The 26,952-nt window shown below is 40.9% G+C and overlaps 1 protein-coding gene across 1 annotated transcript in view; it reads left to right on the top strand.

The window, feature by feature from the left end:
• LOC145416016 (uncharacterized) overlaps nucleotides 1–26,952 on the top strand; it is a 51,778-nt gene that overhangs the window by 6,842 nt on the left and 17,984 nt on the right. The window contains exons 2-4 of the mRNA XM_080285116.1: nucleotides 571–794; nucleotides 3,213–3,335; nucleotides 8,836–9,022. Coding sequence (XP_080141242.1) covers nucleotides 571–794; nucleotides 3,213–3,335; nucleotides 8,836–9,022 — 534 coding nt within the window. The remainder of the gene's footprint in view (nucleotides 1–570; nucleotides 795–3,212; nucleotides 3,336–8,835; nucleotides 9,023–26,952) is intronic.

The raw sequence follows: 26,952 nt of genomic DNA on the forward strand, positions 1-26,952 counted from the left end.
TTAAATACATCCAGGCTCGCCATGCGAGTGCAATACAGATTCCAAGACACGGGGGACTTCTTCATTGCTGAGGATTTGTATACATCACTTCTTAGACTGTTAAATTAGCACTAAAATAATCTCCAGATTTCAGCAGCATAGGCCCCACAGCAGGGGTGGACAGTAAAAGTGTGAGCTGGGTGCGAAATATTCTGGCTAGGACAACTACAAAACATGTCTTTAACCTGAATGAAACAAGTCATTGTCACAACCACTGGCTTGCCACCAGCTGATACACATTAGGAGCGATTTGTGACCTAGTCATACGCCCTGGGTTTATGCTTTTTTTTTATTTTTCCCCCGTAATGGACTGTTGCCATCCCTACATTTTCAGTCATTCTGGAAATACTGGAGTCATGAAATGAAATGATAAGTGAAAAAATACTAAGTTTTATTAATACTGTCATTCAGGGTTTTTTTCTGCATATTTTACACAGGTCACCGGTCCTTGAAAATAATTATTTGGCTTATATAACACTATGCATTCATCAGGTGTGGTATACATTTTAATACGTGTGTGTGTGTGTGTAGATGAGGGCTGCGTGGTGGTGTGTGACAGTGGTTGCAGTAAGCAGCGATGCCAGCTTCATGGACAGACTAGCAGAGGAGGGTAGGCGGGGTCGTCTGCTTGGGTGGATGACTCGGCTGGTGGTAATGACGCGGCTGGACCTGCCCATCCTGCACCGGCTTGTGATGCAGCACTGGATGATGACTATGATGAACACTATCATCATCAATCGCGAACATGACTTCAGGTAAACCTTCACACAGTCACGTAGTATAGAAGTAATTGTTTTATCGATAGTACTATGCTATATAGGCTACATTTGGCCTGACTCCCGTGTCACCTACTGAGCACTGCCAAGCTGATGACATTGTCGGAGTTACATCCACTAAAATTGCTTCCTTCGAATCATCGGCACACTAAATGAGAATAACAAGTATATGGTAAATCACTGTTATTGTTTCGAACAAAATAAAGGAACAAATATATAATGTATCACATGTAAAAAGTTATATTATGATTGATGTGTGGTTTTCTTTAATATAACTGAAAAGGGAACCGTTTGAATTCTGTGATATCACCAAACCTAGTTCCATCTTATACTTGTGATTTTAATATGTAAAAAACAATACTGTTAGACGATACCAGTTACAAATTAAATGGTAATGAAATTTAAAAATCAGCTTGTTAGAGGATCTTTGGGATCATAGCAACTGCCTAAAAGCGCGGCAGTAGTGCATTCAAGCAAGAAATGAAGCATGCAGTGTTTTAGGATTTAAATCACTAAGCTGCAATAACAAGGTTAAGTAAATTAATAACATAGTTTTATTTAGTATTCGTAAGGCCACACTAAGATTTTGGCTTGCAGTTTTGATGTAATCTAGAATGAATGTTTCTTAGTAAATGTGCAGAGATGACGGCAAAACAGAAGGGAATACTCGGAACCCTTAGTATGCAGACGGGAAGAAAATAATTAATTTGCATTCACCAGGAAGATATGGGGTTAGGTGATTACTTGCGGTGTTTAATCGGGTGACAGGAATATATCAGTGAGATACTGAACTAGCGAGATCTTAAAATAACCAGATAGGACAGAATCTCTGATGGATTCAAATGAAATGCATTCCATCTTAGGTAAGAAATACTTTGGTGAGAGAGTAGTTGATGGAATATGCTACGCCGTTATGTGGTTGTTGCCCCTTCCATTTAAAATTTAAGTAAAGGGTATATAGGTATATGTCTAGGAAGGGTTGAATATAAAAGATGTTATAGTTACTGATTCAGTTATTGTTATTATTGTTTATAATTTTTTAAACCTACTGCACAAATCTTTTTTCCTTTTGTTATATCCTGTAAAAACCCACGTCAGGTTTTCTATACTGTGTGATCTTCAGTTTCACCTTTCCGTGCTGGGTCAAGCTTGAGGGTTTGGTGTTTGAGGAAGGGCCATTTTTTATTTAATTTTTTTTATTGTTGTCTTACATTAATAGTTTATTGACAGCACCAGGAGCTGCTTAGAATGAAACATGCTGCCTACCCTAGTTATCCTAATTTCTTATGGTTTTAAGAGGGGTAGTTCCTGAAAAAAAAAAAAAAAAAGTCCAGTAACAGCAAAAACTCTGAAAAAAACAACGTGGACTCCATCAACCTTCACCAGGCACTGCAGAATATACTCTTTTAGCTTACCAATGTATACATTACAGCCAGAGAAACAAAGAAAACATTATACAGTATACTGTATATAGCTACATAACCAAAAACTATGGCGTTATTGCACCTCCTGTCTCATTTCATCCAATTGGAAGCGACGACATAATAGCGGGCCAGATAATTCATTCCCATTTTTCCATTAAACTTTTGTTTGATTTCTCAGTGAATGACCACATTTGTCTTTTCTGCTTGTACTGGGTTAATGATGTCATATGATGGAAAAAGCTTGACACCGAAAAAAAAAGCCCATTAAACCTTGAGTCTTTCTCCATTTCCTATGTAGGAGGCGGTATTGAAATGCCCATTCGGTTTCTTCATTTTTTCAATAAAATTTTAAGGTTGTTCCTCAGCAGCTAGAGGGTGTTTGCCGTCGAGTTAGGCAAGAAAATGTTATCTATGTTTTGCAGAAAAGCGGAGGTAACAGTGTTGGGGAATTGCCGAAGAGTGGGGTTAATGACCCTCGTGTTATTAGGTTCATAACAATTGAACGTGGTTATTATGTTAGTTGTGGAATGTGATATTGCCATGGGTATGTGTGATTTTACTTTGTATTCTGCAGTAGTTATGTTTGTATTTGCCAGTATATTATAGAGGGAAAGCATTACCCCTTAGAAGAGATGAGTTTGACTTTATTCTTGCCACAGACAGCTGTAGTCTGATGCATGGATTTTTAAAAATTCAATTGCTTTTCCTTCCTCTATTCTGTTACTGTAAAAAAAAAAATCAGACAGGCCGTTTTCTTCAACCTGTTTAGACTGGGAGTAGCATCCCATGTTGAAAGGAGTAAACGCATTTCCCATTAACCCCTTCTGTATGTAAAAATCCTGTTATATTCTAACTACTAACAGAGTATTTTATTCATCTTAGGGATGGAACCTCATGCATTAGGTGTTATGATGGTCTTTCCTTATAGCTTATAATCTGTATTCATAGACACAACCACCACTTGGTGTTGCAGGTGGGTGTTGTACCAGTGGTTGCCTTACACCTCAGCGGGGGCCAAGATGCTGCCTGTCGCCATATGGACACCCAGCTTCGGTCTCATCACATCCTCTCCACTCTTTCTCTCAAAATTCGACAAGTAGGTCCCCGCCTATTTGCCTAGTGGTTGGTATAACCTACTTTGATTGATGGTTCTGCTATTTTGCTTGGTTTTGTAATCTTAGAGGAAGCTAGAAAATTTTTATTCATGCAGAGTCGCCAATGGTAGTAAAGAGTAAACCCTTCAGGAAAAATATAATCTTGTCTTCTGTGAAGTACCACAACTTCTGTGGTCACATTTACGAGTATATCACTAGCGATGTTAAAATTTTGCCATCCTGCTGCATTTTACAGCCACTTCATCCCTGCCTTCAGCCATGCAGTCTAAACACCTTAATGCATTATTGCTCACTGTTTGATGTGCGCCTGGAATATTTACGTATTTATTATCCATAGCGCACATTTTATATATATATATATATATATATATATATATATATATATATATATATATATATATATATATATATATATATAGATAGATAGATAGATATATAAGGAGTGTTTTTGTCGTCCAAGCTGAAGCTTGGGATTCGAAGCGCGTCTTGGGGCGCTTGGGTTCTGTCCGCAAAAGCAGTCCAGGATATGTAGAACCGAAAAATTACGTGCCAATCTCCAAGTAAACAGAGGGGTTCGCCGAAGAAGATCTTTTGACGAATATGCAACTTGCATGTAGCCGTTATTTGTGCTGAACTGGCTCTATATATCGTTAATATTGGCCACCTGCACACTAATTTTATGTTCATTATGCTAATTTTATTATATTTATCATTTATGTGTCCTTGGTGGCCAATCTCACTATCCCCAAGCTACACCAAGACTGCTCCCGACCACGCTTGGGTGAGATACGAAGACGGTCTTGGTTTCGATGACAGACGCTTGGGCCGGCTTCGTATCACTTTGGCCGACAAAAACGGGGTAGCTTGGTTTCACCGAAGATGGCATCGATTCCGATACCTCAGCCTGGACGACAAAAACGCGGCTATATATATATATATATATATCATCCATCATCCAATCCTACATTGCCCCATGAGGAGCGTAGGATCCCGGGGATAGGCAGTTGGTCTCGACATTTAAGATGCGAGTGACCAGCCTCACTCATCCCTGACACACACACACACATATCTCTCTCTCTCTCTCTCTCTCTCTCTCTCTCTCTCTCTCTCTCTCTATATATATATATATATATATATATATATATATATATATTTCAATGGCTCCTAACATTCTTCGGTCCCAATACCCCCAGGTTCAACTCCAAGTCAATCATTACTCCGTATCTAATATTCTCCTTGCACTTTCAGTTTTCTCTCCCCCCCCCAAAAAAAAAAAAAAAAAAGAAGTGAGTGCTTATGGCTCCTAGTAATTCGTAGTTACCATACACGATAATTTATTATTTTTTTCTCAGGATGTCTTTCTGGATACGCCTAAGAAACTTATTCGATACCCCCTAGAGGTTAAGGGTATCAAGGTAGAATGTAAGGAAGAGTAAAGTGATGGTGTTCGAGAGAAATGAAGTCAGTGAATGTACAGTGAGATTGGATGGAGAGGAGATGGAGAATGTGAGTGTGTTTCGGTACTTGGGTAGTGTGATGAGTAAGGATGGAAGTTTAGAGGGTGAAGTGCTTGAAAGGGTGCAGCTGGGAAGAAAGGTTGCTGGTTCCTTAAAAACAGTGATAAGAAACAGGAGGGTGAGCATGGAAATGAAAAAGTTACCTCATGACAGTGTTGTGATACCAACTTTAACGTATGGAAGTGAAGCTTGGACCTTGTTGGAGGGAGAGAAGTAAATGTGGAGTCACATGAAGAGACAGACTGACAAATGAGAAAGTGAAGGAGTGTTGTGGATGTGATAGGAAGCGTTAGGAGAAATACATTAAGCTGGTTTGGCCATGTGGAGAGGATGGAGAGTGAGAGACTGACGAGGAGAGTGTATGTGAGTGAGGTGGAGGGGGAGGGGAGAGGAAGGCCAAGGATGAGATGGAAGGATGGAGTGGAGAAGTATATGAGAGAGGGATGTGTGAGCTGGGAGCAGGGCATCACGGTACTAATGCGTCTGCCAATAGATAGGTAGACAGACTTTAACAACACCTGATACACACACACACACATATATATATATATATATATATATATATATATATATAATCATCATCAGCCGTTTGAGTATCCACTGCAGGACCGGCCTATCCCAACCGAAGTGGGGACGATACAGCCAATGTATCTCTACCAAGTGGCTTAGGCTGTCTGGTAGAGATTGTATGTAGGGTGAGAAGTGCTTGTAAGTGTAATTGTAGTGTTGTAGTGGCTTTGGATGTGTGTGTAGTCTGTGAACCAAGTGTAATCGGCCCGCGCAAGCCGACTTTATAGTATGCAACACTGGTTCAACACAGTACCCCGTATGTCCACCAATGCAGTTCGTGGCCGGGTGAACACTCCCAAAGTTTATTACCCTGGTGGGGCGCGAACCTTCGTTCTCCCATGTACGAAACGCACACCCTACCACTGTACCACAGAGGCTCCATATATATATATATATATATATATATATATATATATATATATATATATATATATATATATATATATATATATATATATATATATATATACAGCATACACAGGAATGTAAAAATTCGTGGATGATGACATGATTATGTATTTGGTTATTTCTGGAAGGAAGAGATTATGCCCGTTATCAACTCTGAATAATTCTTTTGCATTTAAAGTAAGGATTTGGGAGGATGCTTTCATGGGTATGTACTAGTAACAAATAACTGGCGGTGTGAAGAGTGCTAAATAAATGCACGGCTAACGTTTCGGAAGCAACAATTTTTAAGAAGACAACACAAAAACAACATACATCCTTATAACACGTAAAGTAATAATTCTTATACTGTAACAAAAATTACTTCCGGATTTGATAAGCGACCAGCAGGGAAAAAAGAAGGAATGAATATACTGTAGGCACTACCGGTACACTTGACACTATTGAAGCTAAATTAGCCATAATACAGTTGAAAGATGGTGTCTGGTCTTCCTGGGTAGTGATTTGAATGGAAGAAAACCGTCTGGTGTGAGCGAAACATAGCAACTGAACTGTCTACACTTTGAAAATATTAAAGTACCAGTATTTTCACTAAGGCTTCTTTAGCTTACTCAGGCAATTTAATCTCCATACGTTAACTTGAATAAACTATTACAGCCTTCCAATTACAGAAGTAATTTAATTTCAATTGTCGTTTGCTTTTAATAAGTCAGGTTGCCATAAATTTTTCATCTATGTTTGAGTAACTTTAGTAATGTCTAGTAATGGTAATGCCAGGTCGTTAGTAAGCCTCTGCTGTCCATATTTACCATGTCCTGTTAAGATAATCATCCAGAACCAAATTAAAAATGTGTTGCTCTTGATGCATTATTCTTTTGTATATAATGAAGCGATTTACATATGCCTTTAACGTTTTGCTGATCAGAGATGTTGGCTCCAGTACGTTGGCCAAAATATACAGTAGGCCACGTCTAATGTTCATCCCATGACAGGGAGATTTAAAATGGCATGACTTGTGAAGCCAGCTGGCGAAGCTAGCAGCCATAATGAATGACAAAGCAATGATTTTCGTAGGTCATTATTTATTCGATATAACGGTATTATTTTAAAACCATACAAAATATTCCTGAAGATGTTTGAAAGTATATAATACGAGTAAATATATTATTACCTGAGGAATAGAAAAAGAAAGGTACCCAGATGGCACAGACTTCTGTCAACGCCATTAAAGTTATGATTTACTGCTGTAATTCCTCTTTTCTACAGAAAGAATGCTTAACAGTCATATATAGTCAATTAATGCTCCGGCCTTTGTCTGCCTTGCTATACAACCGCACAGAGTTCATGCCTCCGCCAGCGCTAGTCAAATATGATTTAATCCTGCCTCCGTCTCTGGATCCACCTCAATATCTAATGCATTCTTCCTTCACCCACCTCCCCCGGCCCACCATATTACACTGAAATCCGATATCCACCTTCTGTGATATCTTTTACACAAAGAAACAAACAGATATAACCTCAATCCAATTTTATCATCGGAGGTAACGAAAAAAAGGAATCCCTTCATTATACTCGTGCACACAGCAGCATTACAAAAAGTATTTCCCAACACCAGTGCCACCCATCCTCACTCCCATAATTATCTCTCCCATCTTCACACTAGAACAAGGGTAATCGTGCCATCGTCCAGTACCGCACAAACACCACCAGTACTCTCTCAAGCAACACTGGCATCAACCGCACTATACCTCACTAGTAGGCTACCATCAGTGCTTCAGTGTAGTCATCACTGCAGAGGCACACCTGCATTTACACGTACATCACCAGACTACAGTCTTTACAAACAACTCCACCACTGTATTCCACAAAATAACAGATGTTTCTTAGACACATAATGACATTTTCTCTGCTCCTTAAACCTTGCATTGTAGGCGACAACTTTTTGTTTGTTTATTCTTGTTTATACCAAAAGTTTTAAAAGGGACAGCTTAAGTGGTTGGGAAAGCTAAATAGAACCATCAGAGGAGAGCAGGAATAAAATATATCTTTGGGCTCCGCGGGTTAATTAAGGTAGCTGTGTTATGCTTCATAGCATTATGACACCTGAGTCTGAAGCAATTCTCAACAATGACCTTGATCATAAACATACACAATTATAGAAAGACAGTTCGTCATATGGCTAGCAAGGGTTGGAAAATTTGTTTCTTGCAAGTATGACTGAAAATTGAAAGCATAAGCTCATAGAAACTCTACTTTCGACGTAAATACATCTGAATTTCCAATAGATATTCTTCTAGAAAAAAAACTTGCCATTTGAGAAACTGATAATTAGTGCAAGTCAGTGACTGAAGTATGACATCACCCGCTGGGTTCAGGGTAATTTAGTGTCGATACGTTACTATACCAATGACGTACTGTACCCTGGGAACTTCACAGATTCTTTGGTCTCTCATAATGCTAACAAACATCTACATTCTGAATAAACTGTGCTATTATAGCAACGTTTGGAAGCAACCACATTACGACATCGAGCACTACGATGAATGACTGCAGCCAAACATTACAGCCTCGCTTAATTAATATTGTTTAACACTTACATAAACAACTTCAAAATTCTCCAGCAGAAGACCAGAGAATATTTCATGTCCCTCTAGGTACATTCATATGCCGTGTAGAATTGCAAAATGTAGACTTAGAACCATAAGTATGTAATATACACGAATGATTGTAGTCACAACAATGGTGTCAGATTGTCAAGCACTTTAAATGTATGGCATCATGCAGGCTTCCTATGAATAAATCTTCTCTTTCCGTTCATATTTGACATTTTCCACTGTACCTAAATGAAACCGCCTTACGGTGGTCTAAATTAGATAAGAAGATACATATAGAGTAGAATGAAATATAGAACCTTGAACCAGTCACTTCTCTGGATACTGCACTTCCCATGCACGAAATCCATCTCTATGCAACTTTTTCTTCTAATCAGTTTTCATGGTGCAACCATACCGGTGACGATGGTGGTGACAAGGCCGCTCTTTATTGTGGAACGGGAGAAGAAGGCGAGTGGAGAAATCATCACCAGATACGATGGCCGTGAGTACCTGATGCTGCAGGAAGTGGCACGCACACTCAACTTTACCCCGAGCATCATACCTACCCCCACTGTCACTGAGGTAACTTTTGATGTGTGTGTGTGTGTATATATATATATATATATATATATATATATATATATATATATATATATATATATATATATATATATATATAAAGCTTCAGCATCCGGATCTTCTTTCCCACCCAAGGGCAGGGTGAGGAGTAGTAATGTCCAGACAGCCCAAAATTGGCCATTCCAATGGATCACGCTTCCATTCACTCATCATTCAAGTCCTCGGAATCCTGGCTCTATCGTATATGCCAAAAACATTCACCACAATCTGTAGATTCACAGAAACGTATCCGATTGAGTCAATCTGGACGCTACCACGTTAAAAAAGGGTGCCAAATCCCTGATCATGCACTTCGCCTCACAACATTCATCCAGCCAGCTCGATCTCTTGTCAGTTCCTTAGCCTCACAGACTTCCAAACCTCTCTTCCTCACGCACTCTTCCACCATATCCCTCCACCTTCTCCTTGGCCGACCTCGCCTCCTCCCTCTTTCAGATTCGCTCAGATGTACTCTTTTCACCACTCTGTTGTTATCCATTCTCTCCACATGACCATACCACCTCAGTACACTCTCTTCGATTCTGGTGTCCACAGACTTCCTCAATCCACATCTTTCACGAATCACGTTATTTCGCATCCTATCACCCTCTGTACTCCACATACTGTACATTCTTCAGCAGTCCCATCCTCATTGCTCTTACTCTTGACTTTTCATTTTCATGCCACACCATAGTCTCACATCCATATGTTAAAGTTGGCACTAACACTCCTTCATGTAAGCCTCGTGCAGCTGCAACACTCAAGCCTCTGTTTCTTATCAAGGCCTTCATTGCACCAGCTACATTTCTGCCTTGTGTCACTCTACTTTAAACTTCTTTTGCACATTTTCCTCTCTTTTCTATCACTGAACACACTCACGCACACACACACACACACACACACACACACACACACACACACACACACACACACACACACACACACACACATAAATCCATCTATCTATCTATCATCTATCTATATCTATCTATATCTATATCTATATCTATATCTATATTTCTGTATCTATCCATCTATCTATCTATTTATCTATCTATCTATCTATCTATAATCATCATCATCATCCGGACCTCCTTTCCCACCCTAGGGCAGGGTGAGGAGTAGCATTGTCCAGACAGCCCAAATTTGCCCAGTCCAATTGGCCACACTTCCATTCACTCATCATTCAAGCCCCTGGAATCCTGGCTCTATCGGATGCGCCAAAAACATTCACCACCTTCTGTAGCTTCACATAATCGTATCCGATACATATATATATATATATATATATATATATATATATATATATATATATATATATATATATATATATATATATATATATATATATATATATATATATATATATATATATATATATGTGTGTGTGTGTGCGTGTGTGTGTGTGTGTGATCATTGATTGTTCTCAGAATCGAAAATCTTCATCCTCGTTTAAACCTGAATAACCCCGCAAAGTTTTAGCTACATCGGATAAAAATCTGCCTATGTTGATCTTGCCACATAATCTTGATCTTTGATCTGTTGATCTAAGCCTAAAGAAACCACAGGTCAGCTTCGTGGATGATCCTCAACTCATCCACTTGACTCAATCCAGGTAAAAACCGTTGTAATTATTTTGTTCGCACGAGTCCAAGTTTCACCCTGCACCGTGACCTCGTCCTTTGACTGGCTGGTCTCCAAATTCTTCATTCTTACCTAGCCCTGAACAATTCCGCCAGCTTGGTTCAAACCATCAAGAGTAAGTTGATCGTGCCGTGCGACCTTGGCCTTTGACCTTTCACAATGACCTTGAATTTTGACCGATTGTAATCGGTCTACAGCCAAAATGCTTCCGATACAACAACAGTCAAACTTTACTGCCTTTGGGTCACTGAGAACGGAAATAAAGCTTAAAATGTCTGACTGGCTGTAGTTTTTAAGATATTCTACTTGCTCAGTATCCATGTCCATTGACTTTTGAGTAGCGTAGGATAGTTGTGTAATAAATGAACTTGGTTCATTGGTTCATATTTCAATCCAGAAATGATCTTAACACGAGCAGATATTTGAATGAATGTAAAAACAAATATCTTAATGGGTTTGTGCAATTTTGGCAGTTTTGCCAAAATTATGCTTGATGCAATCTGAAATTGTTAGTGTCATGCATTGCACCACATCATTCTGAGACGTCACTGGTGATGCAGTTATTACTCAGGTTACATCATTGAACATTTTGCCCTATTTAAACCCTGCAAATCATATGGTATCATTCTCTGTTGTAAACTACTGTTTGATTTTGCAAACAGACTTATTTATGCCTAACCAAAGTGAGCAGTTATGCCTCGTACTTGCATGAACAAAGTAGGTAATTTCTACTCTATCTGTGGCTACGTGACATTTGCGCCACAAAGGCGCAGTATTACTGCCGTGGTAAAGAAAGTCTACCACCTGTATTTTGTCTGCAAACTTGGTGATCAAGACAAGAACTGGGTTCCATTTATATGCTGCAACACCTGTGCAACAAATATTCTCCAGTGGATGTGAAGGAACGTTGTGGTGTGGATGTGGATGTGATAGGAAGCATTAAGAGAAACACATTGAGGTGGTTTGGCCATGTGGAGAGGATGGAGAGTGAGAGACTGACGAGGAGAGTGTATGTGAGTGAGGTGGAGGGGGAGAGAGGGAGGGGAAGGCCAAGGATGAGATGGAGGGATGCAGTGGAGAAGTATATGAGGGTGGGAGGTGTGAATTGGGATCAGGGCAGTGAAATGGCGGGGGACAAGGTGACGTGGAGGCGATTTGTTTGTGGCCACCCCGTATAGGGGATTAAGGCGTCTGGAAATAGACATATAGATAGTTAATAAAAAATAAATAAAAAAAAAGGAAATCTATGCCGTTTGTTGTACCAGTGGTTTGGGGGGAGCCAACAGGTCATAACAGCAATTGCTACCTTTGTATGGTGCCTCCAGTCAGGAAGTGTTTGTCAAAGAAGAAAAAGTGCACTGTACAGTATCCAAACATTATCAGCAATTCGCCCAGTACCCCACGGGCATGGTCTGCCTTCTCCTGCCGCACCAAAATCCTTCTCAGCTGAATTAGACGAGGAAGAGGGGAATTACGAATCATCTAGTTCTGAACCATAAACGCCACTTGTATCAGATTTTGCCCCATCCTCTTCCGCTGAACCACACCTCATAACACAAGGTGAACTGAATGATGTTGTAAGGGATTTGGAACTGCCCAAGAGTAATGCAGACTACAGTAATGGAATCTCTTGGCTTTAGCTCAAGGAAGTACCGTACTAAAGTTATGCAGTGATAAATGACTTCATGACTGGTGCCAGTTTTCAGTACGGGGATATCAAACTTATCCTAGGTACAGCAGTAGAGTACATATTAGTTTGTTTGCCTTGTAGGCTAATTACAACAGAAACTCAGCATAAGATATAATAAGTTTTATCTCTGGTAGTCTCATCTTGTAGGCCTCACTTTTATCTCCAGTGTTAAAGATATTTTTAAATAATGCCACTTTTTGTAAAGCAAAATGATGTTACTGTGCAATTATTTCAAATTTCATGGTAATGTGGCCAGAAACTGATGAATGGCAACTGAAAAAGAGATTTTAGGATAAATGTATTTTATACATGAAAACCAGACGGTACTGTTAAATCGACAGAAAATTAGTATTACGAGAAAATAAAGTATTACTTTTGTATGTATACCATCAAAATATACCTAAGTACTTCCTCACCCACAAAACATACTGATACTCTTGTGTCTCTGACAAATGTCCATTAATCTTAATGAACATTAACATCTCAGATGTCTTATCACTGAGGCTACAGCGTTCATTCGTGCACATCTTCCTTCCAGTATTAATTGTTTAATCCACTGGAGCAGAGAAGGCTGGAACAATTAACACTCGGCTAATCCTGATAAGTATGGGTGGTCAGTCTCATAAACTTTCCACAATGGCAGTAGATTGTTGTCATCTGAGGTGTAGGGGCTCTCTAAGTAAATAATTCTTTAAGTTTTGCTTCCAGAAGTGATAAAGTGGGTAGAACTGGTTGACTAGGTGTGCTCATAATTCTTAACAATGTACTTTTTTTGGGGGGGGGGGGGCTGGGGAAAATCGATCTCTTTTTTTTTTTTTTTTTTTTTTTTTTTTTTTTTTTTTTGTAAATTTACTGTGTCAGATATAGTACTTTATTGCAGCTTTTCAGTTTCTTGCATTAAGACCCTGCGTGTAAAGTCATACAGACATGGATTAATAAGGCACGAATTTAGTTTGAACCTGGGGTCCAAGGAATCAGCTAAAAAGAAGACAGAACTCTGTTCATAAGGTGACAGTCAAGTTTGGACTGACTATTTTACTTTCAGTACAACATGACTTGTACCTTGACTGCTTGTTACTGACCTCAGATTTCAGCCCTAAGACACGTAGCATGACATAACTACTTGTGACAATATTCTGACCCAGAGTGAAATTTTTTGCATCACCAAATGGTACCAATACTGCTACCAATCCAGTATGCACAGACTGACCGTGTTAAATAGGCTCAGTAATCTCTAGTTTGTTCAACTTTTCTTCAGGAATTCCCAACAAGGACTTAATCCTACTAACTTCAGATTTCCATCGTGCTGGTCTTGCTGTCTGAAGTCTGGCCTTTCCCTCTGGCAAATATGTTGCGTGAGTAGATTTTCCGACATTTGCTACTAGTGACTCAGCTTCCCTCATTCCATCTTTTACAATATGCTGCAGAGTGTGTGAAAGACAGGGATCATGTTCTGGAAGGAAACTGATTGCATCATGTGAAGACTTTAGTACACCTAGAAATTCATCATCTGATTCCGATTCATTATCTGAACTCCAGATATCTACAGTAATATTAATGTCTGGGGCAAATTTCGTTATAGAGATAGCACTGCTGGAGCTCTTCACACTTGTTTTTGTGCAAAGTTTTTTTGACTAATGGCTATGGCCTGGGATAACATATCGAGGCTCTAATGTACTGACCAAATCCTTAACTTCCACTGTTGCTGCAAGTGACAGTGGTTGTAGGGCTCCAGCAATGAAGGTGACAATTTTGTCTGTAATAAGCGTCTGGTGTGGGTGTGAAGGTTTGAAGTGTTCTGTCTCCTTCCAGGTAGATGGTATTGTGGATTGGGTAGGTCATGCTTGTACTCGTTGATGTAGAAGGAGGATCATTATCAGACCTTATCAGCAGCACTGATGCATTACTAAGCTGAGGACAAAGAGAACAAACTCCATAATTCTAATAACTCTGATCAGGTGTGCTTCCAGCATGTGTATGTCAGATGTCAGAATCCAAACGATAAACTACATTATGTACTGTACTAATGGAAATTTGCCTAAAAAGTGTAACGGGTGGGTGAATGAAAACAGTACGTCATAGGCAACAACGAAATTGGATTCTAATGAGGGTAAACGTATTGACCGTAAGGATAAATTAAGCTATTCATGTGAAATTCAACGGTTCAGCATTTGACTTAAGAAATCCAGCTAGATCTAGAATTCTCTGTCTGTCTGTCTGTCTGTCTGTCTGTCTGTCTCTCTCTCTCTCTCTCTCTCTCTCTCTCTCACTCTATGTGTCTATCTATCTCTATATACTTAGGCTGCTTCCCCCAAGGGAAGGGAGGTAGCCGAGACAGGACGACACACTCCCCATTTACTCATCCATTCAAACACATTTATTCGCATCTTAGCCCCAAAGGTGAAAAGGGACAGATCCTCACCGCACCACACCGCACGAGGGTCAACTGCTCAGTGCAATCAGTGATATCCACAGTAGGGCTCGACAGCAAAACTGGTTTATATATATATATATATATATATATATATATATATATATATATATATATATATATATATATATATATATATATATATATATATATAATAATGTAATTCTTTGTAGTCGGTAATATTGACCCATTTTGTCAGTTAACTTAGCCATTGGCATTAATTTTCTGCTTGAAGCTAAAATCACAAATTCACGCTCAGAATCCTGGCCCTACAATATCATACTCACTCACACATAAATTCAAGCTCACACATCGTATCTGTCGTGTGGGTGACAGAAGACAGACGTCCACTGACTTCACCAACATCTCACCCGACCGCACTCCGTGCTGATGCATACTAGACACGTTCAGCAGTACCAGCACAAACGTACTGGACAAACTGGATAACACCAGCTTCATACGGTTCACATTACATTTTATAGCAATGCTCTGTCCACCCACATTTCAGAGCATATTGTAACATTTCTCAATGCATTCAAACTGAAGTTAGCAGTCAAATGAATGGTTATACTTTCTTGTAATAAATCTACAACTGTTCGTCAAATTATTCGATGAATATGAATACTTTACCCAAGCAGTCGAATACGATTGCAAATACCTTGATACCAGATAATAATCTGAATAGAAATAAACATAAATACTGTATTCGAATGTATTCAGATGAAGGTACCGAATATGAATGCCTCCAAGTTGAAAAAAAATAAATAAATAAATAAAAACTGAGTTGATTATGCTAAGAAAATTTTTTATCTGTACCAGTAACCTTTCTCTTTGACCTGCTGTTAAAAAATAATGCATTAACTTATAGACACTCCGCCACTATTTCACAAAGTTGCCTAAAATCGGAGAAAAACTGTTTTAGTTATTTTGTTTCTAACACACACACACACACACACACACACACACACACACACACACACACACACACACTAAAGCGTAACATCCATTGTTGCTAGCGATCGCGAATGTAATATCTATTTATCGACTGTGGACGCTGAAGCAGTACTTGCTAAGTATCAAACATAAAACACAAAAATCCGACTACAGTGACTGAGTACGGTACTTACCTCGATATCACTGTACTGGCTAAACCCACTGCCCAAGCACACAGGTATGTTGCTGGCATGGCCTAGTAAAGGCCCTTTCACACGAACATTTTTTGATGCACAACATTTGCCGCAGAGCCTGGAAATACATGCATTGAACCCTTCATTAGCCACAAGCGTCGAATGTTTTACCGTACCAGTGCGGGTGACGTCGAATGGGTGCAAGCTAAAAAAGGGGGAAAAAAAAAATGCAAACAATTACTGGTAGAAAACGAAGGTCACTGGTACGAGTATGTTTAAACGACCCTACTCTTCCATCCCAAGCACTCAGGCAGTCATTGTATCTCGGATGTTTTCACCCATAACTTTTCATGTTAATGACTCATGTGCCGTAATTTTATGAATTCTTCCGTGAATGAAAGCTAATAACAGGATGAGTTAAAGAAAAAAAAAAAAAAACGTTCCCAGGTGCACCAGATGATTCTCTTCAAATTTTGTAAGAAAAATAAATCAATTTAGAACTGAAAAAATGGTCCTTTGGCCGGCCTGGGGTGCACGCAAATTTCTGAACCCACTGCCACTGACGGGTTGAGGCCATTCACATAAGGTGTGAATGGCAAAACTGTCGCCAAGATAGTCATCACTACATGCCTGCCCTAGCCAGGCCACCTCGCGACCGGTGAGCCCAGTGGCTACAGCGGCTGTATGTCCGAGTATACGAGCGTGTCTTGTTGGGAGACAGTTGTGTTTCAGCTGTCGGAAGGGCAGAAGCTACAGCAAAATCTTTACTCATTATGTACTGCATTCGTGTCCATGTGCGTTCATTTTTCATATCCTAATTTTATAATGAAAGTACAATAGTCAACACATATTGTATATCTATCTACTACTCTGCGGCCAGGTTGTGTTAGGAAGAATACTGCCACCGTATTCCCTGCGTGTCGTAAAAGGCGACTAAAAGGGGCGGGGTGCGGGGACTAGGGACCCCCTCCTCTGTTTTTTAGTTCCTAAAAAGAGACAGGCCAGAGAAAGGGATGGGGGATGGAGTTATCCCCGTACCCTGAAGATTGGGTCTATGAATGTGCGTGGATGTAGTACGATTGAGGCTAAAAGGGAGGAGATTGGGAGAATGTTTGTGAGAAGAAAGTTGGATGTGTTAGCTTTGGGTGCAACGAAGATGAAAGGGAAGGGTGAGTCTATGTTTGGAAGTGTGAATGGAAGATTGTCAGGTGTTGATAGAGGAAGGGCAAGAGAAGGTGAGGCCTTGTTAGTGAGTCCGGAAGTACAGAAATGTGTGATTGAATGGAAGGAGGTGTCATCGAGATTGATGTGGGTGAAAGCGAAATTTGAACGTGAGTTGTGGGTGTTTGTGAGTGCATATGGGCCTGGTAGTGAAAGGGATGAACAAGAGAGGGAGTCTTTCTGGAATGATGTTGATGAGTGTCTGCAGAGTTTTGAAGCGAATGTGAATTTGGTAATGATGGGAGATCTGAATGCTAGAGTGGGAAATGTAGCAGTTGAAGGTGTAGTTGGTATGCATGGTGTGCCTGGAAGAAATGAAAATGGGGGACGAATGATAGGGATGTGTGTTGAGCGAGAGATGGTGATTGGGAATACGTTGTTTGAGAAGAAAGATATTTATAAGTATACATGGGTGAGACAGGAGGGTGGAAGGGTTGTTGATAGAGCTTTGATGGACTATGTGGTTGTGTCTAGGAATGTAATAGGAAGATTGTTGGATGTGAGAATTCTGAGAGGGGAGGGTGGAGGTATGTCTGACCACTACCTGGTGGAGGGAAAGTTAAGAGTAGGTAAGAGATGGGTGAGAGCTAGGAGGGTTAGGTGTGGCAGGGAGGTTTTGAAAGTGAGTGAGTTGGATAAAAGAGAGAAAAAGATAGAGTATCAGGAGAAACTGAAAGATGAGTGGAACGCAGTGAAAGATCGGGAAAATGGCAGCATGGAGGAGGAATGGCAGTTGTTTAAGAGTGCTGTGGTGGGGCATGCAGAAGAGGTGTGTGGTGTGACACGTGTGGGTGGTGGTGTAAGAAAAGGAAGTGAATGGTGGTGCGAGGAAGTAAGTATGGCTGTGGCTGAGAAGAGATGTACATATGAAGTGTGGCTGCAGAGGAAGGATGAGATGTCATATGAAAGGTATAAGGAAAAGAGGAATAGAGTGAGAAGGGCTGTGCTTGATGCTAAAGTGGCAGCAGATGAGAGGTGGGGTAGGTGGCTGACAGAGAATTTTCAACAGAATAAGAAAATGTTTTGGAAGGAGGTGAAAAGGGTGTGAAAGGGAGAGTCTGGGAAGGAAGAACGAGTAAAATCAGAGGATGGAAGGATGTTAATTGAAATGGATGCAGTGAGGAAGATATGGGCAGAGTATTTTGAAAGATTGTGAAATGTAGAGGAGGAAAGGGTGGCTGAGATTGTGGCGGATGGAAGGGTGCAAGGAATAAATGTGTTGGGAGAGTTAAATGATTCTTTGATCACGAAGGAGGAAGTGGAGAAGGCAGTAAAGGAGATGAAAACAGGGAAAGCTGCAGGTATGGATGGGTGTGCTGTGGAATGCCTGAAGGGTGGTGGAGTGACTATTGTTGACTGGTTAGTAAGATTGTTGAATGTGTGCTTTGAGAAAGGCATGGTGCCAATTGACTGGGCAAGTGCTTGTGTGGTCCCGTTGTATAAAGGCAAGGGTGATAAGTATGAAAGTACTAGCTTTAGGGGTATAAGTCTGTTGAGTGTTGTAGGTAAGGTGTATGGTAGAGTGTTAATTATGAGAGTTCGAGAGGGTACAGAGGGAGTGATTGGTGATGAGCAGTGTGGCTTTAGGAGAGGGAGGGGATGCGCTGATCAGGTGTTTGCTGTGAGACAAGTGTGTGAAAAGTATTTAGCGAAAGGCAAGGATGTGTTTTGGGCATTTATGGATTTAGAGAAAGCGTATGATAGAATTGATAGGGAGGCTTTGTGGACTGTTTCAAGATTGTATGGACTTGATGGTAGGTTACTAAAAGGGGTGAAAAGTTTTTACGTAAATAGTAGAGCGTGTGTAAGAGTGGGAAATGCTGTGAGTGATTGGTTTCCCGTGAGAGTGGGGCTGCGACAGGGATGTGTGATGTCGCCTTGGTTGTTTAATATTTACATGGATGGTGTTGTAAGGGAGGTGAATGCAAGAGTTTTAGGTGGAGGTCTGAGTCTGGTGAATGTTGATGGTGGAGAGTGGAATCTGAAGCAGCTGCTGTTTGCAGATGATACTGCACTGGTGACTGATTCAGAGGAGAGATTGAGACAGTTGGTAGAGGAGTTTGGAAGGGTGTGTGAAAGGAGTAAATTGAAAGTAAATGAGAATAAGAGTAAAGTGATGAAGTGTACAAGGTTGATAGATGGTAGGGGGATGAATATAGTTTTGAATGGTGAGTTGCTTGAGGAGGTAGATTGTTTTGAATATTTAGGGTCACATGTTGCTTTGGATGGAAGAATAGATGCAGAAGTGAAGTTTAGAATAAATGAAGTAGGAAAGGTGCTGGGAGGAATGAAAAAAGTGTTTAAATGTCGTTCAATTAGAATGGATGTAAAGAGAAGGCTGTATGAGGGTGTTGTGGTACCGACTGCGTTATATGGGGCTGAAACATGGAATATGGGTGTAGCAGAGAGGAAAAGTTTGAATGTAATGGAGATGAGGTGTCTGAGGAGTATGTGTGGAGTGACGCGTATGGATCGGGTGCGAAATGATGAAGTGCGAAGGAGAACTGGAGTTGTTCAGGAGATGGCTGGTGGAGTTGAGCAGAGGGTGTTGCGATGGTTTGGGCATATGGAGAGAATGGATAATGAGTGATTGGTGAAAAAGATAACTAGATCTGATGTGAGAGGTGTAAGGCTGAGAGGAAGACCACGAATAGGATGGATGGACAGTGTGAAGAGAGAGCTGGATACGAGAGGGATGTCTGTTGAGCAAGGAAGAGTGGCTGTGCGTGACAGAAATAAATGGAGAGAAACTGTGAATGAATAAGTGATGACGCAGCCCTGAGGGGATATTCTCCTGCATTTGGTCTGATCAGCTAGTCAGGTCAGGTGCGGGTAAGGGGATGGGTCTGTTATGATGTGGCAGGGGTAAACCAGTTCTGCTGTCGGGCCCTGCTGCGGATGTCACTGATTGCATTGCGCAGTTGACCCTTGTGCGGTGTGGTGCTGTGAGGATCTGTCTGTTCTCCCCTTTGGGGCTAAGATGCGAATGAATGTGTTTGAATGGATGAGTAAATAGGGAGTGTGTCGTCCTGTCTCAGCTACCTGCCTTTCCTTGGGGGAAGCAGCCTAGGTATATAGATAGATAGATAGATCTATCTGTCTATCTATATATGTAAATGTATATCAATAGCTATATTTATAGCTATGTGTCAGTCTATATATATATATATATATATATATATATATATATATATATATATATATATATATATATATATATATATATATATATCTATATCTATATATATATATATATATATATATATTATATATATATTTATATTATATATATATATATATATATATATATATTGCCAGACGCCTCAATCCCGTTCTGGATGGCCACAAAAAAATCGCCTCCACGTCGCCCTGTCCCCCGCCATTTCACTGCCCTGCTCCCAACTTACACACCCCTCTCTCATATACCTCTCCACCCCATCCCTCCATCTCATCCTCGGCCTCCCCCACCCACTCCCCCCTCCACCTCACTCACATACACTCTCTTCGTCAGTCTTTCACCCTCCATCCTCTCCACATGGCCAAACCACCTCAATGTGTTCCTCATAACACTTCCTATCACATCCACATGCACACCACAACGCTTCTTTATATCATCATTCGTCAGCCTGTCCCTCCATGTGACTCCACAGGCTCCTCTTAAATAACTCATTTCCACTGCTCTCACTCTTGACTTGTGTCCTTCCAACAACGTCCAAGCTTCACTTCCAAACGTTAGAGTTGGTATCACAATACTGTCATGTAGTAACTTTTTCACTTCCATGCTCACTTCCCTGTTTCTTATCACTGCTTTCAAAGAACCAGCAACCTTTCTTCCCTGCTGTACCCTTTCAAGCACTTCACCCTCCAAACCTCCATCCTTACTCATCACACTACCCAAGTACTTAAACGTACTCACATTTTCCGATTCCACACCATCCAACCTCGCTGTACATTCACTGACTTCACCTCTCCCAAAGACCAATACCTTACTCTTCCCTACATTCATCTTTAGATTCCGTTTCTTACACACTCTCTAAAACTCATCCACCAAGCCTTGCAGCTCCCCTTCGTCTTCACTCAACAAAACAGTATCATCCGCAAACAACAGTACAGGGAGCTTCCAAACACTACCCTCTCTCACCAGGGCCACTCCAACATCTACTACCCTACCTTGTACCTCTTTTATTACCCCATCCAAGTACAGATTGAACAACCATGGAGACATGGCACATCCCTGTTTCAACCCAACTTTCAAAGAGAAAAATTCACTCAGTTCACTATCCACACGCACTGCAGCCTTAGCACCATCATACATACTCTTCACAGCATTCAACAACTTGCCATCTACTCCATATATTCTTAATACTTTCCACAATCCTTGTCTATCCACCCTGTCATATGCTTTCTCCAAATCCATGAAAGCCGCATACAACTTCTTTCCCTTCTCTAGAAACTTTTCTACTAAAGGTCTAAGAATGAATATCTGATCTACACAACCTCTTCCCTTCCTAAAGCCTCCCTGTTCTTCTCCAACTAATTCCTCTGTTCTTCCTCTAACTCTGTCAATAAGTATCCTACCATACACTTTTCCTATTATACTAAGAAGACAAATGCCCCTATGATTACCACACACTTCTTTTTCCTCTTTTCCTTTGTACGAGGGAATAATTATACCTGACTTCCAATCCTCCAGGACTCTACCTTCCTCCCAGGCCAAACTGCACATCTTCCACATCTATTCTACTACTATCTCTCCCCCATGCTTCAGCATTTCACCACACACTCCATCAATTCCTGGGGTTTTCCCCACTTTAACTTTCTTCATTGCTTCCACAACTTCTATCCTACTGATTTCTTCCTGTCTTCTCACTTTTCTTCTCCCAGCCATTCTCCAGCCACTTATACTCGCATTACTTCCATCCTCTATGTTCAACATTTCCTTAAAGTGTTCTTTCCAGCTGCTCACTTTTTCTCCCTTCTCCACTAGTAATCTACCATTTTTATCTCTCACTCCCCTGCTAACTTCACTTCCACCCTGTCTTACTCACTTCACCTCTTTCCAGAACATTTTCTTACAGTCCCTCCACTTTACACTCAAATTCCTTCCAAATTCCTCATCCACTCTCTTCTTTCTCTTACTAATCTTTCCACCTCTCTCTTTCTTTCTACATATAACTCTCTCTTCCGCCTCTTAACTTCTTCCACGCCCCTATTTCTCATCCATTCATTGTATGCTTTCTTCTTTTGTGCCACAGCCTGTCTCACCTCTTCATTCTACCACGCTGTTCCTTACACCCCCCTCCGTCTTCTCTTCATCCCACACACCACATCACATGCTGCACATATTTCTTCTGTGAATATCCTGCACACACCTTCCACGTCCCCCATCTGCTCCAATTCATATTTGCCCAATCGTTCCTTGACTTCTCTCTTATATATATATATATATATATATATATATATATATATATATATATATATATATATATATATATATATATATATATATATATATTTATCTATCTATCTATATCTATATCTATGTCTATCTATCTATCTATGTATATGTATATATATAATATCTACCTATCTATCTGTCTATCTGACTATATCTATATCTATCTATCTATATCTATCTGTCTATCTATCAATCTGTATGTGTATATATATCATATCTATCTATCTATCTAACTATCTATATCTATCTATCTATCAATCTATCTATCTATGCAATTAAATGACTTATTAACACGTGATTCATAGATATGCTGTTATCAACATGGAAAAGGAAACACGAAGTATGCCGAGCGCTATCGTGTATTCACATCTTAAGGGGAGAGCAAAGTATATATATATATATATATATATATATCTAAACAGGGCCAAATATGAGCCATAGTAAAACAAATGTTTAATCAAAATACACCAAAGAGTGCCATCGGCATAAGCGAAGAAATTCTTGAAGAAGAGACGGGAAAAAATAAACTTGAGTAAGAGAGTAGACTGAAGTCAATGTCACTATAGGAGTTATAAAAGAACAGAAATGGAGGTGGGCAGGTCACGTAGCAAGAACGAGGGATAACCGATGCAATAAGAGACGGACTGACTGGACTCCTAAGGACTGTAAGTGTAACAGAAAAATGCCAGACAGTAGGTGATGAGATGAGAGAGAGAAGTTTTGCAGGCAACACGTGGTAAATATAGGCTCAGTCAAGGATTTCTTGGAGAAGGATGGTGGAGGCCTCTGATCAGCAGTGGACTTGCTATGACTGATGATGATGATTTTACATATACATACATACATACATATATATATATATATATATATATATATATATATATATATATATATATATATATATATATATATATATATATATATATATATATATATATATATATATATAGATAGATAGATAGATAGATAGATAGATAGATATAGATATATAATGTTTGTTTACTTATTTATTTAACCTGTCGTAATGCTCCAGTAAGTCCTGTGGACCCTCCCAAGAAGCAGCGGCTGTAGCACTTTGAGGCTGTTGATTGGGAGTCCCTCAGGCAGTACTTCTTTGATTTTCCCTGGAATGATTACTGGTTCCATGGCCGAGAGCCATCTGAGTGTGCTTTGCACATTACAGAGGTTATTCTCTCAGGCATGGAAGCATACATTCATTTCTCATATCCTGTGACTAATATAAAAATCTTTGTATAATCCCACTTGTTCTAATACTGCCCACTACAAGGAGCAGGCCTACAAAAGGTACCGAAGCCACCCCATCCCTGAATCTCATCTCTTTTGTACTTCTGCCACGGATTTTGCTATGTCTGTTTTTTGCTCTGCTAAAAATAATTTCATTCGTACTAAATACTCTCAACTCTCCAACTCAAATTCTTTCTGCTCCTTCCGCCACCTTGCCAAAAACCTTTTTAACAACTTTACCTCATAATCCTTCCCTCCTCTTTTCCACTATGATGGTTCTGTAACTGTTTCCTATACTGATAAAGCAGAACTCTTCGCTCTGACTTTCTCCTCCAGTTCCACCTTAGATGATTCCGGTGCTGCTCCTTCATCACCTCCCCCTTCTGACTTCCTCATGGTGGACATTAAAACGTCTGCAATTGATGTATTTTCTGCTATCACTTGCCTCAGCACTTACAAGGCTCATGGGCTGATGAGATTGTTCCTGTCCTCAAGAACTGTGTTTCTGTGCTAACATCCTGCCTAGGCAAACTCTTTTGCCTTTGTCTGTCAACTTGTACCTTTTCCTGTTGTTGGAAGTTTGCCCTCAAACAGCCTGTCCCATAGAAAAGTGATCATTCCCAGCCCTCTAACTATCGCCTAATTGATTTAAACATCATGTGTTTCAAAAGTTTTTGAATTAATCATTAACAAAAAAATTTTAAAGCACCTTCCCTATCACAACCTTTTTCCTGATTGTCAGTATGGGTTCCAATGGGGATGTTCCTCTGGCGATCTTCTCACCTACCTTTCAGACTCCTGGTCATCCTCATTTTGGGTCTTTGGCGAAAGCTTTGCCATTGCACTTGACATCTCAAAGGCTTTCGATCGAGTCTGGCATAAATCTTTAATTTCCAAACTGCCCTCTTATGATTTCCATCCTTCGATCTGTGCCTTCATCTCTACCTTCCTTTCTGGACGTTCTATAGATCTTTTCCATGTGATGTCACGGGTCACGTGACTTTTGTTTACGACGCCATACTGGACGGCAAATTGTCGGACGTCTAGAGAGAGAGAACTGCAGATTCTACAATGGTATTCCACTGTTGTGCCTTCGGCTGTAAGACATGGCAGAAAAGTGGAAATGGGGTAAACTTCTGCCGGTTTCCAGCCAATGAGGAAAGGCAACAGAAGTAGACAGCTGCTGTGAATTGGGAGAATCGGCAGCTGATGGCCTACACCCGACTCTGTAGCAGGCATTTCATATCAGGTGAGCCACCCCCGCTCCCTCCATCCCCACTCCCTCCATCCCCACTCCCATCCCCCCCACCGCCAACCAACCACCTCACACACACACCCACCCAACCTACACACCCCCACCACCCTCCCAATGCCACCCCAACTCCCCTACCGCCACCCCGACCCCCCCACCGTCACTCCCACCCCACCACCGTCCCCCACCACCCATCACTCCCACCCCCCAACAAACCTCTACCCTCCATTTTCCACCCCGACCCCCCCACCGTCACCCCCACCCCACCACCGTCCCCCACCACCCATCACTCCCACCCCCCAACAACCCTCTACCCTCCATTTTCGAACCACCCACTCCTCCCACACCCCAAGTCCCCCAGCTCCCCTCCACAATACCCCCCCACCACGCAACCCCCTTCCCCTCCAACCCCTACCCATCCCACCCCTTATCACCCATCCCCAACCCTCCCCCACACCCTCACCCCCCACCCCCCAAATCAACCCTCATCCCACCCCCACACTCCCTCCACCTCCTTCCCCCACTCCCACCCTCCACTCATTCATCAACAACTCGATTCTCATTCAGTGTATACAATCCCTTCCCCCTTGGCCCCACGTCAGTAATGTACTGACTACCAAGATTATTTACATGTAATGTACTGTATGTCAATTCCAGCTAGATATATTACTCATATTTACCTTGAGGGATGTCCTGGTGAACTTTCACGGGGTGTTCACCAAACAGTGACAGAGATTGCCATATCTGAGATCTGGTTTTGGTCTCCCGTACTTGAAACTGATGAATTTCTCCCTAGGTATGGTGTCAGCGTCCAGCCTCAAACACATTATCTTGTTCCTGTACAGATCTTGGTGGCGCTGATCCAGATTCCTGCATATATCAGACAATTCAATCTCTGGCAGCCCTGTCTGGACAACCATAACTGTGAGGAGTGTGCCGTCCAATATGGAGTCGTAAACAAACCCACGTGATTTCTATGACATCACTGGAAAAGGCCTATAGCCACTGTTGTAGACTTCTTTCGTCTGCTAGAGCTATCAATAGTGGTGTTCCTCAGGGTTCCTTCCTATCACCAACTCTCTTCCTTTATTCATCAATGACCTTCTAAGCTATACATCATACCTATCCACTCATACGATGATGGCTCCACCCTTCACCTTTCCATTTACTTCCTGCAGTGTCCATCTTAGCAGTTACCTCAATAAACAAGGGATGAGGGTATGGTACACCTAATGTCTGACTTGTCTGATAAACCTGATGGGGGTAAAAGTAACCTTTTTTTTTTTTTTAATGCTTCAAAAACTCAGTTCTTACATCTTTCAACCCATCAAAATCTTCCCCAGAATTATCCTCTAATTTTTAACAACATCGAACTCAGTTTTGCCATCATCTTAATAAGTACTTGGGGTTTCATTCTCTCGGGATTTATCTTGGAAAGATCATATTACCTCACTTGTAAAATTTGCCTTCAAGAGACTAGGTGTGCTGAACCGACACCATGCCTTCATTACCCCTGCACAGTTGTTGAATTTATACACGGGTTTTATTCACCCCTGTGTAGAATACAACTCTCATGTGTGGGGAGGCTCCTCACATACAGCTCTTCTCAGCAAGGTGGAGTCAAAGGCGTTTTGTTTCATTAACTCTCCTCCTCTTACTGACTCCCTTCAACCTCTGTCTCTTCGCCGTACTGTTGCATCTTTATCTCTTTTCTATCGCTCCTTCAGTGGTCACTGCTCCTCTGAACTGTCTGTTTGCATCCCTTCACCATTACATCAGTCATGTAGCACTTGTCTAGCAACAAACTCTCATCCTTTTTCTGTCCA

Source organism: Coenobita brevimanus, chromosome 104 (genome assembly GCF_032717465.1).
Source record: "Coenobita brevimanus isolate Jiangsu-jjx chromosome 104, ASM3271746v2, whole genome shotgun sequence".
Classification (NCBI taxonomy): domain Eukaryota; kingdom Metazoa; phylum Arthropoda; class Malacostraca; order Decapoda; family Coenobitidae; genus Coenobita; species Coenobita brevimanus.